This window comes from Numida meleagris, chromosome 1, assembly GCF_002078875.1.
Source record: "Numida meleagris isolate 19003 breed g44 Domestic line chromosome 1, NumMel1.0, whole genome shotgun sequence".
NCBI classification, from domain to species: Eukaryota; Metazoa; Chordata; class Aves; order Galliformes; family Numididae; genus Numida; species Numida meleagris.
The window spans coordinates 70,723,814-70,743,911 of NC_034409.1; the positions used below are offsets into that span (position 1 = coordinate 70,723,814).

The 20,098-nt window shown below is 42.1% G+C and overlaps 1 protein-coding gene across 10 annotated transcripts in view; it reads left to right on the forward strand.

Moving 5' to 3' along the window:
- The window catches only part of PRR5 (proline rich 5), an 86,369-nt gene that overhangs the window by 36,234 nt on the left and 30,037 nt on the right, over window positions 1-20,098 (forward strand). For 7 of the 10 annotated variants that reach the window (XM_021392877.1, XM_021392858.1, XM_021392862.1 and 4 more), the window contains 4 exons: window positions 107-363; window positions 9,214-9,294; window positions 17,746-17,794; window positions 18,447-18,504. In XM_021392877.1, coding sequence (XP_021248552.1) covers window positions 233-363; window positions 9,214-9,294; window positions 17,746-17,794; window positions 18,447-18,504 — 319 coding nt within the window. In that variant the 5' untranslated portion in view covers window positions 107-232. The remainder of the gene's footprint in view (window positions 1-106; window positions 364-9,213; window positions 9,295-17,745; window positions 17,795-18,446; window positions 18,505-20,098) is intronic. The other 3 variants (XM_021392901.1, XM_021392908.1, XM_021392918.1) reach the window with 3 other exon arrangements.

Below are 20,098 nucleotides of genomic sequence, written 5' to 3' on the forward strand. Positions count from 1 at the left end.
ATTAACCACAGTTCATGACGTCAGAGTTGATCTGATTAAAGGTTTGTTTTCTTGCTGGCAGAGGTGTGCTCCGTAGAGACTGGTTCTCTCTTCTTTTTTTTTTAAGTTTCTTTTTTGAACAGCAAACGGAGGGAACTGCTCGCATTGCTGCTGCTGCTGCTCCAGCTGCGCGTGTGTGTGTGTAAACAGGATGGTGTATCTGTAGCTGCCACACGCAAACACACATTTGACCATGAGGACTCTTCGCAGGTTGAAGTTCATGAGTTCGCCCAGCCTCAGTGATCTGGGCAAGAGAGAGCAGGCAGCCTTGGATGAGCGGGGGACCCAGCAGCGACGGGCCTGCTCCAACGCTACCTGGAACAGGTAAGCTCCTTCACCGTGTCCTGCCACCCCCAGGCTGCCCCACGCTGTGCCAAAAAGGCACAGGCAGCTTGGCTCGCTGGCACCCAGCATGGGTGAGAGCTAGCTGGGCTCTGCCTTGGTGCATTCCATGGGTATGTGCTCCAGTGAAAGGCCAAAGTAGCTTGTATTCACCTTGCTGTTAGACTTTCTCTGCAGGCTGATAGTAAGCAGTGCTATCTGCAGATGGCTCAGCCCCTCTGTTGTGACGGGCAAGGATTCATTGCAAAGGATCTGGCTGCATATAGGTCCTTGAGTCCATCTGGATATTCTCATTCAAAGTGGATTTGGTTTATTTTAGTCAATATATATACAATTACTAGAATTCATATATATACACATTCATATATATATAAACGATTGTATATATACATTATATACATAAGTATATATGTACAGTTGCTAAAATTCATATATATATATTATTTTTATCTACATAACTATACTGCTGATTGTTGATGCAGATTTGCTGAAATAATCAGTTTATTCACTTCAGTGCAAAAAGCTGTTTGTATTTTTTTCTCTTTGCATGTGTTTATGCACATGCATTTTGGGCAGGGAAAAACAGTCCCTGGTTGTGTTCTTTATTGTGCTTATATATTTGAATTTTATTACTGTTTGATGAAAAAGACTTGCAAGCATTTGATTGTGAATGAGCCACTGAGCACAGAGATTCAATGAACATCTTAATGACTGTTTTGGTGACACTCTTAAAGATGAGTCTAAGTCTCTAAGTCCTTAGGTCTGGGTTGCTGCATGGAAAGTTTCACTCATGTTTTATAATTGTCTGGAGGTCACAGGAAGAAAAGTATTGGAGAACTATAGACACATTTTTAAAGATATTTCAATCTTCAGCAATTATAATAAGATTTTAAAACATCACATTTCCCATCCCTCTCACCTGTTGCTGTGTGTTCATACCTGAATTATGAATTAGCTGTCTGCTGCCAGCAGCACAGTGAGTGCTGAAACTTTACTGGTCACAGAAGAGGCCGGGTGCCTGCCCAGAAAAAATGTGCTGTTTGAACGTCCCAGAAATGCTCCCAGAGTCCCGGTGGTGGTGGTACTTGGGGAGGAGTCAGCAGGGAGGGGAGGTGTCCATGGGCAGCTGTGCTGCTGCTCTGTGTGAACCCGGCCCAGCCTTGCTTTCTGCTAGGGCTGCCTTTCCCCGTGCTCTGATGGCTGTGCAGTGTATCCTGATGGTTTGGTGATGTGGGCCTTGGGACACCTGGTGCTGCCCTGCAAACCAAGTGGCCATCTCCGTGTCTGCACTAGCTGCTGCCTGGAGCTGCAATGAACAGTACAGATGGTGAGCAAGTTGTGCCGCAGGGACAAAGGGAAGGCCCTTTATTTCTGATGCAATAGCACACCCCAACAAAGAGCTAGCATGAACGAATTGCCTGTGCTGCTACGTTCTATGTAGTACTGAGCATGAGATCTTGCTGATCAAGGAAGTCAGGACACACCAGAAGAGTTGGCCCCTCTCGCCAGTCCTGACTGTGCTATATTTAAATGTACTGTCGGTTCTTGTTTCTTGGGAGCAGCTATGCCTGGGCGTGCCATGCGGGTATCTGCTTTGGAGAGGGGCGTTGAACCCAGTGCATCAAAATGGGTGTAGGGAGGGGAAAGCACAGCCTTGTAGCAGGCCCTGCCCCGCATGGGACTGGTGGTGGTGTGCTTTGAGGTGGAGCAAGGCCAAGCTAGAGTCACAGTGGTGGGACCTTCTGTGGACCACTACTCAGTCATGGTGGGCCATTTCTGCCAAGGACCTGCAGTCCCTCTTCTGCCATGAGGTTTTGTGTCACTGCAGCCTGGCTGCCCAGAGACATCCCCTCTGCTGCCTCTCAGCCCAGAGACTGCTCACAGCAGAAGGCCTGCTGCCTTCGGAGGCCTAATGACAGGGCTTGCAAGGGGGAACTCAGTGCCTGTTGCTGGCAAGGACAATTTCTTCCTCCGTAATACCTTTCCTTCACCTCCAAATGAAGTGCTGTAAAAATTCTTGGCACTGCTAGATCAAGAGAAATCGGTGCTGAGCTGCAAATCAGGCTTTATATCACAGCTTCTTCCGAGCCTGCGTTCCCACGAACCGCAGAAGATCAGTGCATCAGCTCACAGGTCGCATGTTAACTAGCAACCCGCAGCAACATAGTGGAACAATGCAGTTTCATTACAGCTCACAGAATTTGCATTGGATTAAAATAGCTTAGATTTTTTCACTAGAATTGTCTTCAATTCCTTCCCCCACTCCCCGCCCTCTTCTGCTTCAGGCAAAAACTGAGGGCTGAGTGCTGACTAAACCAATTGGACCAAGAAACCCAGGGTTTGTAATCCTGAGCTTGCTGCTGGGGCAAATAAAATCCAGCAAGAGCTTTTCATTCTGAGCAATCTAGCACAGACTGCTCAGATAGGGCTGATGTTGCCCAGGCTCCGCTGTGGAAACACCTCCTGTGGAAGGTACTTCTGTCCTCTTTGCTGTGTGAAAATGGGGAAATTGAGGGAAATGTGAAGGAGTAGGAGGTGCTGATGGAAAGGCAAAGAACACAAAGATGAGATGCCTGTTATGGCAGTGATGCCAGCAGTAAAGCCAAGCAGACATGCAGAATCAGAGTTTTATGGTTTGGGGTAATTTTTATAGGGTTGTAATGTGTGCAATAACTTCCAGTAAAGTAATTTTTACAGTCACAGGAACCATATTTCATCTCCTAATTAAACATGAATGTTTTTTTTTCAGATCACAGCGAGGCTTCTCTAGTGGAGAAAACATTCCAGACCTATTCCATATTCCATAGATATAGTATGTATGGTAATAGATGCATTCCATATGCATCTGCTACTTCTACTGGGAAAACTTCCTTGTTCCAGTATTTAGTATTTATTTAGAAATATTTTGAAATATTCCTGCCTGTGTGAGGAGAACTAGCTTCTTTTTCCTGACCCTTCAGTGGAAACCCTCTGAAGCGCACTTTCTTATATGTGTCCATGGGTGAGAGCCAGAGCCAAGCTGCAGGGTGGGGAAGGGGTGCAGGGGACTTCCCACCTAGCCAAGCCATCACCACACAGTGCAGCATGCCCAGCCTTGACTACTGCTATAGAAGTGGGGGTGGAAGCTGCTACCCAGAGCCCTCCAGACTCATCTGTACTTGTCTGAATGCAGGTATGATTGGAAGCCAGAAGCTCCATCATCTTACACTCCATAGAAATATGAAATCTTGGTACACCTCAGGGAAGTCCCTTCACCTGTCTTTCTCAACCTTTTCATAAGTTAAAGTAGTGTTTAGAGTTGGTGAAGTTGGGGAACTAATGTCTCCAAAACTCTTCGAGTTTGGCAGACCATCTTATTTTCAGCTGTATGATCCAGTGCATAATTGCAGCCTATCCCACTATGCAGATTGCTTTACCTCAGCTAGAAACATGAGAAACATCAGTGAACTAGCAGCTGCAATGTTACTTTGACAAGGACAAAGCCTGTGGAGTTCCATCTGGACTGAAGCTGTTCTAAAAGTGGGATTGTCCAGGTTGAATTAAGCTAATTCAGAAAAATGAGTGTATCTTCTGGAGCAGGGGTGTCTTCAAGGAGCTTTGCCAGGTTAATTATTGTAAATTAGCTATTCGAATACTGTCCAAAGGAAAAGGAGCCCTCAGTCATTTATTCCCTTTCAAAAACATTGCCATTTAACTCCCTGTTGCTAGCAGAGAGTGATTATTTATGCAATATTGTTTTTATTCATCAATTTCACCTAAAGAAATTTGCAAACCCTGAATAAAAAGTATAGTGATATTTTCACACATGCTGCTTGCAAGTGAAGGTAATGACTGCTTTAGAGAACAAAAATTACCTACATGTGTTGCACAAGCAAAATGTTGGGCCACACCATGTGCTTTGCCAGGCGGTCCCAACCTGAGGCTGTGATCTGGTTGTACCAAACCAGCAATCAGGCATTGCAGCTGTTTCTCAGCTCTGCAGGCAAACTGTTTCTGATCTGATAGAGTCAAAGAATCACAGAATCTTAGGGGTTGGAAGGGACCTCTGGAGATCATCTAGTCCATCCTCTCTGCTAAAACAAGTACCGTACAGTAGCTTACATAGGAAAGTGTCCAGGAGGGTTTTGAATATCTCTAGAGAAGGAGACTCCATAACCTCCCTGAGAAGTGTGCTCTGTCACCCTCAAAGTAAAGAATTTTTTCCTTATGTTCAGATGGAACTTCTGTGTTGCAGTTTGTGTCTGTTGCCCTTTTTTCTCTTGCTGGGCACTGCTAAAATGAGCCTGGCCCATCCGTTTGACTTCTGCCCTTTAGATGTTTATAAATATTAGTAGGATCTCAGTGTTCTCCAGACTGAACAGTCCTAGGGCTCTCAACCTTTCCTCATAAGGGAGATGCTCCAGACCCCTTTGGAAGCTTACCTATGAGGTTGTTATTGGAGACAGAAAACAGTGTTTTGATCACTACAGTTTTTCCTTTTTGGATTCTTAAAAATGTCAGGGGTATTTTAGGGCTGGAGAAGCCAGCAGTGCGGCAGAAAGCAGTGGTGGCTGGGTGCTCAGCTAGTGACTCAAGCAAAGTGTATGTGTTGGTGATAGTGAACTGCATGGGGAAGGGCTTTCTATCTGGTAAAAATCAGAAAAATAAGCCCCACCCTCCCTGCCTTGGCACTCGTGCTGTTAAGGTGGTTGGGAGTATCAACAGTGAGTGTCAAACTTGGTGCGTTACACAAAGGGATTGACGTCTTCCGTATCCCTCCACGCTAATGTAAACAGTGTGGAAGCCAGAACTGTGTGCTGCAGTTGTAGTTCTGCCACTGCTGCCTTCTCTGCAGGGTCAGGCAAATCTGTAATGAGTGATCTCTCCAAGGAGTTGAAATTTGTTAGTGTACTGGGTTGATTTTTGCTGCTGTGAGAATCTCCTCAACTGTAGTTATGTTTTGGCAATCAGCTGACAAAACTGACACTACTCTACAAAGCTCCAAAGTTTTTGTAGACTTTAATTTTCTACTCAACAGTGATCTCCACAGTTCTCTGATCCAAATTTCCACTCCTGGACTCAGCCTACTGTGGGTAGTCACCTCTTCCCTGCCCACCCACTGGCCCATACCTCCTCCCATGCTTCCTCCTGCTCCTCTGCTGGTTTCTCAAAATGTTTTCTTCTTGTGGATACCAGCCATAGTCTTCCCACCAAGAATGGCCCATGGCATGTGTTTGTATGGAAAGGTGCTTGCAAAATGTATCTTAGTGCATGGACACTAATCCATGTTAAATAACACAGCCACAGCAGTTTGCCCCAAGTCCTGCTAGTTCAGGAGCTGGTGTATGAATTAATACTGTACTCTCAAAGGTGCAATAATCCTGTAACACAGAGATTTGTGTTCTCTTGCAGTATGACAACACATTTCAGATGCTTACTGCTCGTGCACAGAGCCTTCCAGTCCCCTTCTTCACCAGAAGATACTAATGAGGTTCTGCTAGAAATTGCTCATTTCTTTAAACAGGAGAAATCATAGTAATGCAGGCCTAGGCGGTTGCGTGGGCAGTTAGGTGGAAAATGTGTCTATTGGTACAATAAAGAAAACCAGAGACATTTATAACCCTGGACTTAAAATCATATGGGGTCTTGTCTTGATTGAAGATTGCAACCTTATTCGGTACTGAGTATGGGTACCTCGGGAACAGACCCATTTTGGTTTCCTTTTGGTTCTGTTTTGTCTTCTGTGCTGCTTTCTTCTTCACCTTGAGCACACATTTACATGCACAACAACTCCAGGGAAGGTGTTCACAGTAATATCAGTGCATGAGTGCACCAATTATTAACTTCCACGATGTAAAAGAGTTACAGAAGGCAGTTTACAAAGCATTTCCAATTTAGCATAACCATTGCAATGTAAGTTTAATTATGTACATCATGACTTAAACCTCAGTGGAGGTTGGTCGCAGGCACAAGTGATCCACCCACCTCAAGCATCTTGCAGAACTTTTGTGTGTAAGCAGCAGCTCTGGCTTTCTTTACACAAAAAGGTTGTACTGTTCTGACTAAACCCTTTTAAACAATTACTCATTAAAGAAACCATAGCATTACTTCAAGTATGGTTGGATTTGCTGTTTTTTTTCATTAGCTTAAGTTTACTAATAAGATTTACGCTAGCTTTTTATTACTCTTACACCAGCTTATGCCATCAGTAGCATTCCTATTTTTCTGACTCCTCTGTTTTCTGCTGAGCAAACACTGAGGGGCAGACCACAGTGGTGTCCCCACACTGTAACTGCATCCCTGCATCCTGCATGAATGCACTGCTGCTGAAATGGGAAGGAAGGACAGTGGGGCCAAGACTTGTCCTGTGGGCTAGACAGCCATCCCTCACTGCAAGGAGGATCCCAGACAGATGCAAACGTCATCACTAGGATGTTTGTAGGTGCTTGTGACCCATTAAAAAATCTTGCTCTGTGTTATTTCTTTGAGGGATAATGATGGACCTGCTAAGCTGGAAAGAGAAAACCTCCCCCTCATTTAGAAAAGTGCCAGAGAGAAAGTGAGAGCATACTGGCTTCTAGGAGAGAGATTTAGTCATTCTTCTCTGCAGAAGGATGGCAGGAACATTGCAAAGTTCATTTCCGAATCAGAAGAGCGTGTAAAGACTGCTTGTTTTATTCACTACATTAATCGTATTTCACATATTACTCATAATATTAAAATACGCAAGTCACCTCGCTATATACTGGAGACATTTAGCTGCCAGTTTTCAAATAATCGTAAATGGAATGTGATTGCTTGAGCCAGCCAAAATAAACTGGGTTAGGTTATCGTGTATGTCTCTGTCTGTGCATGTAAATGCATGGGGGAAAAGGTGACCACTGCGTGTGTGGGAGTGCTTAGCACCAAGAGAGAGAAGGGGATAGCATTTCCAATTTGCATCTGCTTGTGCATTTCTCCCCAGTGGGTTGTATCATTCAGCTGCAACTTTTAATGTCCTTTTCCCACAGATGAATGCGACTGAGCTTCTCTTTGCTGTTTGGTGTTGTTGGGTCTGCAGTTCTATCTGCCAGCTCCTCTGCTTCCAGCAAGCATTACAAGGGATTGTTTTATTGTGAACCTGAGGAGGTTTGATGTGGGTACCTGTGATTCCCATATGCCCTCTGCATCTCCTTCTAAGCAGCAAATACCAAGCCTTGTTGTGACACTGCAGTGATCCCTTGGCCTTGCAGGATGCTGTTGAACGCATCTGGAAATCCTCCTGAGCTCACCTGCCAGTAGGAATCAGATTTTCTCTGTCTGGAGACCTTGTGAGCAGAACTTACTTTAGCTCTTTGTCACTAGACTGGGCAGTCCCAAATCCTGGTACCTCCAGGCTGGACAAATCTGTGAGCCTGTCAAGTAGAGGCTGAACTGAACCTTAGTGGTGTTGCTTGAAGATAGTCCTTCCATCCCAGATGAAACCTAAAAGCCCTTAGAATTTTGGGGATTTTAGCTCCATGGTTAAGTGTGGCAAAAATCACCAAACATCTACAAGAGTGGGGATTACCTAACAGATAGGAAGATTGTATGAGTCTTCTTTTCTTTAGGAATCAAAGATGAAGTCTTCTGTGAAGCTGTAAAAGATGGCATTGAGATGGGGAAGGGGACTTCTACCTCCCTTCTGCTAGTACTGGAACGGGTTTGGTCTCACCTTTCGCTGGCATTTCTTTACCTTTGCCCTCAGACCTCAGCTCAGTGATTTAGGCTGACGTGTCATCACACTAATTGTGTTCTTTGTGTCTCAGGAGCATTTCAGGGCTTCTTCCTGAAGCACTTACTCATTTCACTAACCTTTTGAGGTGTGGTCTTGTTAAATTCTTGGGTTCTGTAAGCACCTCTGCCAAGCATGTGGATTGCTCTGTAAAACATGCAACACTTTGCAGGGGTTTGTCATTTAGCATTTGTGAGGATGGTGGCCTTGTGCTCCACTTACAGACAGTGATGGATATGTGGCTTTCTGGTGATCTAGAGAACTCTGTTGCTCTCAATCATAGCTTCACTTGTTGCTCATTGTAGAAGAAAATCAACACCGCTAAGAAACGTCTGCTTCAGAACAGTTACATGCATCAGTGAAAATGAAAAGGGAGCACTGCTGTAGGACAGATGGTTGGCCTATGCCTAGCACGTTGTTTCATTTGTTGCTGTCTGCCTCAGAAACTCTAGACCTGTTGTTCTTTCAATGCAGCCTTAGTTTTTCTTTAGCTGGAGCAAGAGCACAAATTTTTGAGAAATAGAAAACAGTCTTTTGTAACCACTTGTGTATTATTTCTGCCTTTTATATTTTTTTAAAGAACTAATCATTTCTGAGATTTCAGTAACTCTGTTCTAATAGATGGATGCTGTATTTGTGAATTAAGCTTCAGGTACAGTGTCCAGACTTGACAAATGCTGGTTTGTTAGTAAGAAAATCAAGTAACCATAACTCAGAGGCCAACAGGGCTGGAAATATCAACCTGATCTCATAGTGAAGTTGTAAATTATCTCTGTAGTGAGCCCATAGAGACAAAAATATGCTAAAAGTTATACAGAAGTACCTAGAATATATGAGGCTAAATTTTCTGAGATTACTGTTTCAGGTGTGTAACTAATAAAATTGTAAAATTGAAAAAATCAAAAAGAGATGTTTTTCAAAACTGTCATTTGTTTTCTAGAAATTAATTCATTTTAAGGCATCTGAGATATAACCAGCAATCATCCATTACTTTTAAAAATGGTACCATGGTATCTGGGAAGAGATGTTTGCCTTATTGTGGAAGCGACACCTTTCTAAAATGTGATCTGGTGCTAATGACTCCTCCTATCCTCTTTCAGTATCCACAATGGAGTAATAGCTGTGTTCCAGCGTAAGGGTCTCCCCGATCATGAACTTTACAACCTCAATGAAGGAGTCAGGTAAGAGACTCAGCTCTGCGCAAGGTGTTATTAGCTGGCATGCACAGTATGATTTGCTAGGGCTCGCAGTTGTAATCTTCTACAGGAATATTCTGTTTTTTTTTTTCTCCCAGTAGTCATTTCAGTCAGTACAATCCATTGAGTCCTAGTGAACAGATGTGCTAATGTGTGTCAGCACCTTGATGTGTACAGAGGGCTGGGTTCCTCCTTCTGCAGAGGGAGGATGGATCATTTCAGAATCTTTCTTGATATGTTGGTTTGAAACTAAGAAAGGAAAAACCAGGATCCCATCCTGAACACATAGCAATACAGCCCTATACCACTGCAGTTATGCTGTCCTTTCCATTGATGCTAAGCCTATCTCTGAGGTGCTTCCCTTGCATCCATGGAGAATGTAAAGCCTCTAAGCGCTCGGTGCAACAGGGCAAGGAAAGACATTGTGCCTGGGATCCCTTCCATCTAGCTTCTCCTTCCTGGTGAACTGAATGTGCTCTAGATGTTATAAAGCTGTCTTGTCAGCACAGTGACCTGAATAACACAATTTAAGGTTCATGTTTCTCCCTCATGCTGTACTGATACTGTTAGTAACAGGCTAAATATAGACCAGTGAGGTATATAATGTTGTTTGTTTTTTGTTGTTGTTATATAAAGAAAAGGTGAAAATCCTATCATTTCACTCGTTTAAGTTTTTGTTAGAAAGAAAAATCTACCAAGACATAAGCTGATAACATGGATTTACAGCATCTATTATTATTTACTAAACTCTGTCTCACTGACAAGGACAAGGTAGCAGATTTCCTTTTAGAAACTTGTCCCAGTGCTTTGAAGAATAGGCAATGGAAATCAAGCTGCACTTACAAAAGACAGATGTCTTATTGTATTCCCTCTCTGTCTTCAGATAAATCCTCAACGACTCCCCTTAATTATTATTCCTGCTCTGGGCACCACAGTGTGACAACATCCATACAATATCCAGAAAATGCTGGTCCAGTCTGGATAATTGTGGGAATATCTTCAGAGAAGTCCAGGCGAATTACATTTGGCCAGTGATCTCTCTCTTTTTTCCTCTTTCTTTGTCTTTTTGAAATTAAAATAAACTTATTCTTCAGTTATTTCTTATTTCTCTGGGGAGAAAATGACATGCAAAGAATAGATTTTCTAAGATGGCTGTCAGTTAGCATGATTGATTTTGAGTTGGTTATTGGCGTAATGGTTGATCATTACTGCAAGTGAAGCTACGATTCTCCAGCTTCATCTGAATGACAGAAAATGGTCATTCTGGGCTGAGATTTCCTGGTCCATTGCACTTGCCTCAGGATGCTTGTCTGCTGGTGAGGAACAGCAGAGGAAAAGGAGATTATCTGCTGATGAGACAAGTATAATCTTGTATGGACCAATAAACAGAAGTAAAATATCTGTTTTCTGGTGAACAGTGCCCAGAATTTGCATTCATTCACCTGGGTGTAAGCCCTGCACAATGATGATACTTTCTAATACAGCTGTGTTTAATTGCGACATTTGAGGCAGCAGAACAGGCAAGCTGACTACAAACAGCCTGATTTTTTTCCCAGTTTGTGGTGGATTGTGCTACTGCGTGATTGGCCCATTTCCTTTGTTAGTGTAAGAATAATGCTGCTGCATTGTTATCTTGGCTGATCATTCAGTTTTCCTCTGTTTTGAGAGGAACTATGCCTGTTGACTCACTCCTGAACTGATGGACAAAATATTACGAAATCTAGACCAATCTAGAAAGCTGCTGTCATAAACAAGACATCAGCAGCATCAGTTGTGGTGTAAGTGAATGTGTGATGGGATGCAGCATGGTTTTTGAGGCTGGTTCACATAGTTGTGTCCCTGCCATAGGTTTGGTTCCTAGCAGATCAAATCCAGCCCCTAGTGAGAATCACATTCAAGAAATATATGACCCTCCCCTTATAGCCTGGAAAGGAAGGGCAGGTTATTCAGAGGAGCCCCAGCCTAGAGGTTGTTCCCTCTCACCTCCTGCTTGGCCTGAACATCCTTCTAATTCATTGCCAAATTCCACCCTTTCTCTCACTGAGTACTTGGACTTCTTGGTGAAGCTTCTCAGTGTGTGTCCTGCATGCAGTTCATTCATACAAAATTCTAAGATGAGAAAACAGCAATGGGCTAAGAGGGCAGAAAGCTCTGTCTATAGAAGAAATCATGGTAGTGGTATTTTTGAGCCTATTTGTGTACATGTCCAGCCGTAGACTCTTTCCAGACGCTGCACTCCTGCTGGGTTCTTCATTTTACTGCTCATCACAGTCAATAACTTTGTGGGACCTCCTGACTACTTGCAACTAAAACCCTTTCTCTTCACTTAAATTCTGCTCAAACCATAACTAAGAAACTACCAACTTCACACATACAAAAAAATCTGGATTACAACTATTGGTATTTAATTCAAAATACTTCCTTTACATTAATATTATTATTCAGTGCAAAAATATGTTCATAAACATGACCTCAGAACTGGGACAAGTCTATATTTGCCTTAATATTGTTTTAGATGCATTTTCCCAAGAAGTACATAAATAAAATGAAACAGATCACCATTACTTCCATGGAGCAAAATTTGAGTATGGAAGTGTTCAAGTAAATGGCTACTATCGATGACCTTTTTCAACATTTACTGAATGGTAAAATAAGTTATTTTGTTTTGGCACTTTAGTTAGAGCAGAATCTGGAATACTTTCATAGTTAAATCTCAAATACCCAGCTGACTCACAGATATTTGAGCAGTTTTGTTTCACCTGTGATGTTTGTGCACCTTCGTTTTGACTCAGGAGTGTGACAGTGTTCAGCTGTCACGTATCACGAACATGGGCAAATACTTACATATAGCTTCGTAGTCTGAATGCACAAGTAGAGGCTTTGTACTCTGATTTTGTATACACTGGTCATTTAATAAGTGTCAGTAGGTACAAATCAGTATAGTCCCACTTACTGCTCTAGGTTTGGCCGCTCATTTACACTAATGCCTTTTGGCACATTTCTTGTGTAATTACTCTGGCATTAGAAAGTGGCCTTAAATAAGAAATTGGATAGAACCTGGGAGCTCTATTTAAAAACAAAACAAAAAAAACCAAAAAACAAAAAAACCTAAACAGTGTATGATTTCAGTTTATTTCAAATTGCCCTACCACCTGAATAAAAATGCACCATAATACAGGTACTGGAGAAGATACTCCAGTAACAGCAGTCTCATCAGTGTGTGTCCTGTACATTACTTCTTGTGAACTCTTACTAGATAATTCGATAGGGGATTGATTAAAAGGTTAAGTAACAAAAATCTCTCTATATACTACTTAGTATATCTCTTGGTTTATTTGTGTGAACACAGTGGAAATGATGGTGCATTTTCCTGTTTCATTTCATGCACAATATGTCATTTCAAAATGTTTATTTACACCACTTGTAAATCAAGGAAAAAAAAGAAGGTAAAGGAAATGCAGAGGAAGCACAATGTCCTGTGTTAAGGCTAATACACATTTATAGCTCCCTGTTTTCTCAGTTTCAAGATAATGGTTTGATGCAAACACAGCACATTTCAGTGGCATTTCCTCTTTTGTAGCAAAAGTTCAAACCCAGTAAAATCACATCCTTATATATGTTTGCTTCATAATCTAATTGCTATTAAAGTTAAAATCAGTTATAATACTGTCTTAGACTTTACATTCTGAGTAATGTTTCAAGAGAATCCCCAAACAAACCAAGGAAGTAGCAACAGGAAGATGAAAAAAAGATAGGAGCTATTTTAGTGTATTTTATGTACATTTTTAATATCGTATTAATTTATGAAGTCATTAAACAGGCAATGAAAATCTGATAATAATGATATACAAGCATCATAAAACTGCATAATGACTGTCAGCAGAATCAGATGCACTTGAAGTCTTCTATCTGGTCAGTGATCTCTTGTAGATTTAATCAGATTTTTACCTGGATTCCACCATGACATCCACTTATCTAGATAAATTTACTCAGCAGTCTGAATTTTCCAGCTTCTGACAGATGACAACCTAATTGATTTATGTTAAAGGAAATTAAGCAAGGATTTAAGAATAAAGGGCAAGCAATGTCTTCTGTCCAGTTTTGCTGTGGTACTCTGAAATGAATATGGTGCTGAGAACTTCAAACAGCAGTGCTCTGATGTGGCCTGAGGGCCTCACTATTTCACTAGAAATTAAGCAGTGTGAAGTATCTGTATTATTAGGGATTCAAAGAGCAAGATGCATTAATTGTGCTGTCAATTTTTCTACATTGTAAACAGAGATGTTAATGTAGCTGTGCTGCTGCTTAGTGTGAAGCAGTCCAGTGAATATACTCATAGAATCATAAAATCACCAAGGTTGGAAAAGACCTCTAAGATTATCCAGTCCAACTGTCCACATATCGCCAATATTTCCCACTAAACCATGTCCCTCAGTATAATATCTAAACATTCCTTGAACGCCTCCAGGGACGGTGACTCCACCACCTCCCTGGGCAGCCTGTTCCAGCTCCTGACCACTTGCTCAGAGAAGTATTTCATAACGTCCAACCTCAGTCTCCCCTGGCGCAACTTGAGGCCATCCCCTCTAGTTCTATTTCTAGTTACATGGGAGAAGAGGCCCACTCCCGCCTTGCCACAACCTCCCTTCGAGTAGTTACAGAGTGATAAGGTCACCCCTGAGCCTCCTCTTCTCCAGACTGAACAATCACAGTTCCCTGAGCTGCTCCTCATAAGACTTGTGCTCCAGACCCCTCACCAGCTTTGTTGCCCTTCTCTGAACATGCATTAGCGCATTGATGTCTTCTTTGTAGTGAGAGACCCAAAACTGAACACAGTACTCAAGGTGTGGCCTCACCAGTGCTGAGTACAGAGGGATGATCGCTTCCGTGCTCCTGATAGTAATACTGTTTCTGATACAAGCCAGGATGCCATTGGTCTTCTTGGCCACCTGGGCACACTGCTGGCTCATGTTCAACCACTCTGCCCCCAGCAGGTCCATTGCCTCTACACAATCTTCCAACCACTCTGCCCCCAGCCTGTAGCATTGCCTGGGGTTGTTGTGGCCAAAGTGTAGGACCCAGCTCTTGGTCTTGTTGAACTTCATCCCACTGACTTCAGCTCAGAGATTTGGCCTGTCCAGATCCCTCTGTAGGGCCTTCCTACCCCCAGGCAGATTGATGCTTCTGGCCAACTTGGTGTCATCTGCAAACTTCCTGAGGGTGCGCTCAATGCCATCATGCAGGTCATCAGTTAAGATATGGAACAGGACAGGCCCCAGTACCGACCCCTGGGGAACACCACTCATGGCCACCTGGATTTAACTCCATTCACCACCACTCCCTGGGCCCGGCCCTCCATCCAGTTCTTCACCCAGCTAAGAGTGTACCTGTCCAAGCCATGGGCTGTCAGCTTCTCCAGGAGAATTCTGTGGGAGACAGTGTCGAAGGCTTTGCTGAGGTCAAGGTAGACCACATCAACAGCCTTTCCCTCATCCATCAGGGTCACTCGATCATAGAAGGAGATCAGGTTGGTCAAGCAGGACCTGCCTTTCATGAACCCATGCTGGCTGGGCCTGGTCCCTTGGTTGTCCTGCACATGCTGTGTGATCAAGATGGTCTGCTCCATAACCTTACCTAGCACCAAGATCAGGCTGACAGGCCTGTAGTTCCCCAGATCCTCCTTATGGCTCTTCTTGTAGATGAGAGTCACACTGACAAGCCTCCAATCCTCTGGGACCTCTCTTGTTGATCAGGAATGCTGATAGATGGTGGGAAGTGGCTTGGCTATCACCTCTGCCAGCTCCCTCATCACCCTTGGGTGGATCCTATCTGGCCCCATGGACTTGTGGCAGACCAGATGAAGTAGTAGTTCTCTGTTTCCTCCTGAATCATGGGCGGTTTATTCTGCTCCCCATTTCAGACTTCCAGGTCAGGGGGTAGAGCACCCTGAGGATAACCGGTCTGACTTGACAGATGTAAAGAACGCATTGAGAACCTCAGTGGTCATGTTCCCCACTGCATACAGTAGAGAATGGAGATTCTCCTTAGCCCTTCTCTTACTGTTAATATATTTGTAAAAAAGTTTTTTGTTCTCTTTTAAATATGATTCTATGATTCTATGATATCATTAACTACAAGCTTGTTGTTTAGTTCATTCACAGCCGAAAAGTGGAAATGGGGTGGGATTTTGTTTTATCAGAGTGCCAATTATCAGATAAGTAGAATATCATTTTGTATTTCCTGATCTAAATGCCAAAAATTATCAGTGGAACCTAAAGAATAAAAAGAGAAGGTATTTGCATATCACCTGTTAAAGACTATGAGGAAGCTAAGACTAGACTTCAGAGAGCTGCGAGCTTGAAGAAAGGGTAGAAATTTAAGCAAAATCTGTCAGCATGAAGTACCAGTACTTTTTTGAAACAGCAGCACGAAGAGGTACCTGGGAATAAATCGTCACTAGCATAGTAGAATTCAAAACCACAACTTTATTGTTATTTTAACATAAAATTGTTTAATTATCCATGTTCAAAGTAAGAAAAACCTTTAGTTCCATTGCTTGTGATCCAGAATAAAAACAACTTGGACAGTAAATTACCATTCTGAGTACGCATGGCATGCGTAGCATCCTTTTACTTGTTGAAGTAAGGGCTGGTGAACACTTTTAATGATTTAAGGCTCTAACATTTTTGTGGGGCAGGTGGTAAACCCTGACAATGGGATTGTCAATACATATGGGTAAGGATGGAGTCTCAGGACATGGCAAGGATTGTCCTCTCCCATATGTTGTAACAGCAAACACACTGAGGGGTCTAGCCATACAGTGGCCATCCATGGCTGGAGCCTGGACTGGCTTAGATAACTTGCTTAGATAACTTTTGTCCATAGATAGTTTGTCTGAGTTAATCAGATCTGTAACCAAAGAGGATTTCAATGCCTAGGAGCTTCTGAAAAAAACTCTTCCTTGTGTTTATTTTCCATTTCTTTTATGCCTGGAGTGTTTCCACAGAGTACTATGGGGTCAGTGTGTACATGTCCTTGAGGATAAATAAATAAGATATTGTATTTGCGCTTCCTAAAGATTGACCTAATCCTCCTTTCCCTGAACTTTCAGAAGATCTCAGGAGGCGATGCTGAATCCTGTGGTGTTACAAACATCAGACAACAACTCTGCAGACTTTTTCATGGAGCATGGCATTATGCTGGGCTTTTTAAACCAGACGTGTTTGGTTACTAGTTATAATAAATTGTTTAATTGTTTATTTGTTTATTAAAGACATAACCCAAAGGGATGGATGATAACATGCTACCGAATGTATAGTTTACATAACTACACAAGTGATCAGAGCACTGAGTTGCCCAGCTGATGCAGGTCTTTAGATTTTGAGTTGACTTTTACCTCATTTCTTCCTGATAACTGAGGTGGTCACACAAGGGCAGGTTTCCGTAAGAGGTCAAGGCCAGATTGGCAAGTGCTCAGAAAGTCCAGCTGGAGTGAAACTCTTAAATGGACTGACCTCTTGCTTGTGCATCTGAACAGTGACATGAGTACAGAGAAATGCTAAACATCTAGTATCCAGTATGTGAGACTCAAACAATATACAGCTCTTCAGCTTTGTGGTGACTTCTCTCTGGATGCAAATGTTGGGCTTGTGGGTCTGGAGGAATGCTGCTGGCTCTGAGTTTGAGAGTTTTGCATGAGAGGTTTTTTTTTTAATGTGAATTTGGTTTGCTCTGTGAGATGAGTTTGTAGGTTTTAGTGAAGAAAAATCAAGAAATACGGAGTTGAACTCTTATATTTCTACCTGCTTTTTCACTGAAACTACATGGAACTTCAGCTTCATGGATCCTGACTTGGAAGATCATGATCCCTTTTGGAAAACTGGCTACATTTCATACCTTCAACAAAACCTGCAGAATATCATCTTGTCTCAGGTTTCTCTCTAAACATTTTGTCACAGCTCTTCTTGGAGAGTTACACAGAACAGATTATTTGGCTCTGAGCACACCTCAGCTAAGTTACGTGCCTGTTTGTTGGCTCAGCCGCACTGGTAGACACAGAGTGCCAAGACTTCTCCCACATTTGCAATGCCAGACGCCAGTCAAACCCTGGCACAGAATGAGAACAGCTCAAGCATTTTTAAAAGGGTTAGAGTAGGATGGAATGCATCCTCTTTGTCAGATCTCAGTTTCTTTTCATATGTATTTGTGCAGTGAACTATCTAAAAGCACAGCAGGTATTTTGCACCACACAGAAATGCTGATTGAGACTCTCAGTATTGTTGGACTTGTTTGTTATTTTCTTAGATAGGCGTTACTGACAGGCTGTGTGCTCCTGCAAAAATATTTCGTTATTAGTGACTTCCCCTTTTCCATACAGTGTGCAGCTAATACAATTTGTTGATAACAGAGATCCTTTTCTTGTTCTTTTTTATACAGGCAATTATTGAAAACAGAACTGGGATCCTTCTTCACCGAATATTTACAGGTAGGCATGTGTTTTCTTTCATTAAAATCAGAATTTTTTTATGCGCTACCGAAGAAAATCCCCTCACCTGCTCTAAATGCAGAGTCCCTTGAAACCATTTAGCGATTTCCATTGACTTCCCTGTTTTGTCACTTATGAGTAAATGAGAGCTGAGGTTTATATATACGTTTAGATAGTGAAAGCCCAGTGCATGCAATAGCATTGTGCAGTCGATATTTTTGTATGACACTACCATCTTTCAGTAGATTTCAGATGTTCACTTGTAACTTAAAATTTAAATTCCTGATTAAAGTAGCTAATTTCATTGTAAGTACGATTCCTAGGAAAGACATTTAGCAATAAGTACCTATTGTCTATTGAAGCATTATTCTTCACCAAGACAGAATACATGCAGTATGAGTCAGCCATTTGAAGTTGAGAAGCACTTAGCAATGCACAGGGTGGGTGCTGTGTCCTGCAAGCAACAGGAGATTACAGCATTATTTGAAAAGTGTCCCAAGCAAGTTGGACACAGCAGGAAAAGTCCTTCTATGATTGATCATCAAAATGAAACCTCATCTACTGTCAAAAGTTAAGAAAGAACAAAATGTGAAATATGATGGCTACAGGGAAGTATATAATTGAGTAACGATAGTCTATATTTTATTTACAGAATCAGCTGCTCACAAAAGGCATGGTGATCCTAAGAGACAAGATCCGGTTTTATGAAGGTAACTTGAATTTTAGCGTAGCTATCTATATCTGTCAGAGGAGTTTTAGCAATGCATCCTGAAGGCAGCTTTGTTCCTTCGGCAAACTCCCCTGTGCTGTGGATTAAGAGGTATCGGTCTATTCCTGCGATACGTTGTTCTGACCTACCATGGTGTTCCCTTTGACCTTCATCAGGGAGAAGTGACCACCCAGGGCAGCTAGAGAGTAAAGGATTAACACCTCCGATGTGGGCACTTCCTTCTCTTCCAGTTACAGTCTACTCGATATTAAGAAAGAGAGGAAAAACAGTATGATGTGTTTTAATAAACAAAAATCTAAACTTTTAGATCCAAGTTAGTTGAAGTGTCTGTCAAAATGCAGAACGATGCTGTAGGTTGTTTTAAGAGTTGTTCTGGATTCATGCTTACATAAATGAGGTCAGATACTGTTTCTTTTTTTACTATCAAGGCTCCATTTATCTGCCTGCACCTTCTGGAGGTGTCACCTTGTGGAAGTAAACATCAAGGTAGTTTCTTTTATGTTTGGAACAGTGAAGTCCAAGTTTAAAATAAATGAATACAGAGGCAGGGGATGAAGTTGCAAGTGCAAAACAATTTCTGCTTTTTTTTTTCATTTGTGTCTATGCAAATCTGGAGTAATGTGTCTGTTCCCACTGATACAATCGTATCATCATTCATCACCAAATCTGCCTTTCTGGGTCCACTCATTCTCTTCCCTGTCAGTGTGTAAGCACTGCAAGAAAACCCAAGCCAGAGTAGTTTCGGAATGAGTCTATGTGAATGCAGAAAGAAAGATACCTTTTCAGTGTGTTAGGGGCAGAACATGGGAAAAATGCATCGAGGCAAATGCGTTTTGCCTGGTGAACCTTCAACCAATGCTTCCTTTGATGGCCACCCTCATTTTATGTCCTATACCATTGTGCAGTTTTTAGATGTGTTATAAAATATGCTGTTTTGTCTTAGATGTAGGCATACAGCATCAGAAAGTGACATGGTTTTGGAATATTTCCAAGGATTATTGAATATGTAAATGGTCTGAAGATCTCTGAAGAGTCTTTTAAGAGAAATGTATCTTTCCTCGAGCACAGCTGCAGTCATAATACCACTTAGTATAAATATACTGTTTTAGCAGTAGCCTGAAGACAGCCATTTCCATTCGTTTCAGCTGTCTGTAAATCTTGAATGTAACCTTTCATTACTGGCAGCACAGTTGATGGGATTAAGATGGTGCCATAGGATCCAACTTTTCTGATAAAAAGACAATAGTTCTGAACGCAACAGAAGGAGAACAAATCTCACATTACAGCACTCAAACTCTTCTGATCGTAACACTGAGTTCCTCAGTTATATGAAGTAACAGATTGGAGAGCACAAATAGAACTGTAAGGCTTTCAAGATCTTCGTAGCTGCTTTGTAAATCACAAAGAAAGTCATTTTTAAGGATCAAATTGGCAAATCAGATGCAGAGAACTACCAAAGTCCAGTCTCTTGTTCTTATGGTTTTACTAGCTTGAAAATAAAAAATACTACCACTGATGTTTAATGTCTATGCTAAGAAAAAAAAATTGGAATGTAAGACCACTAAGTGGCTTAC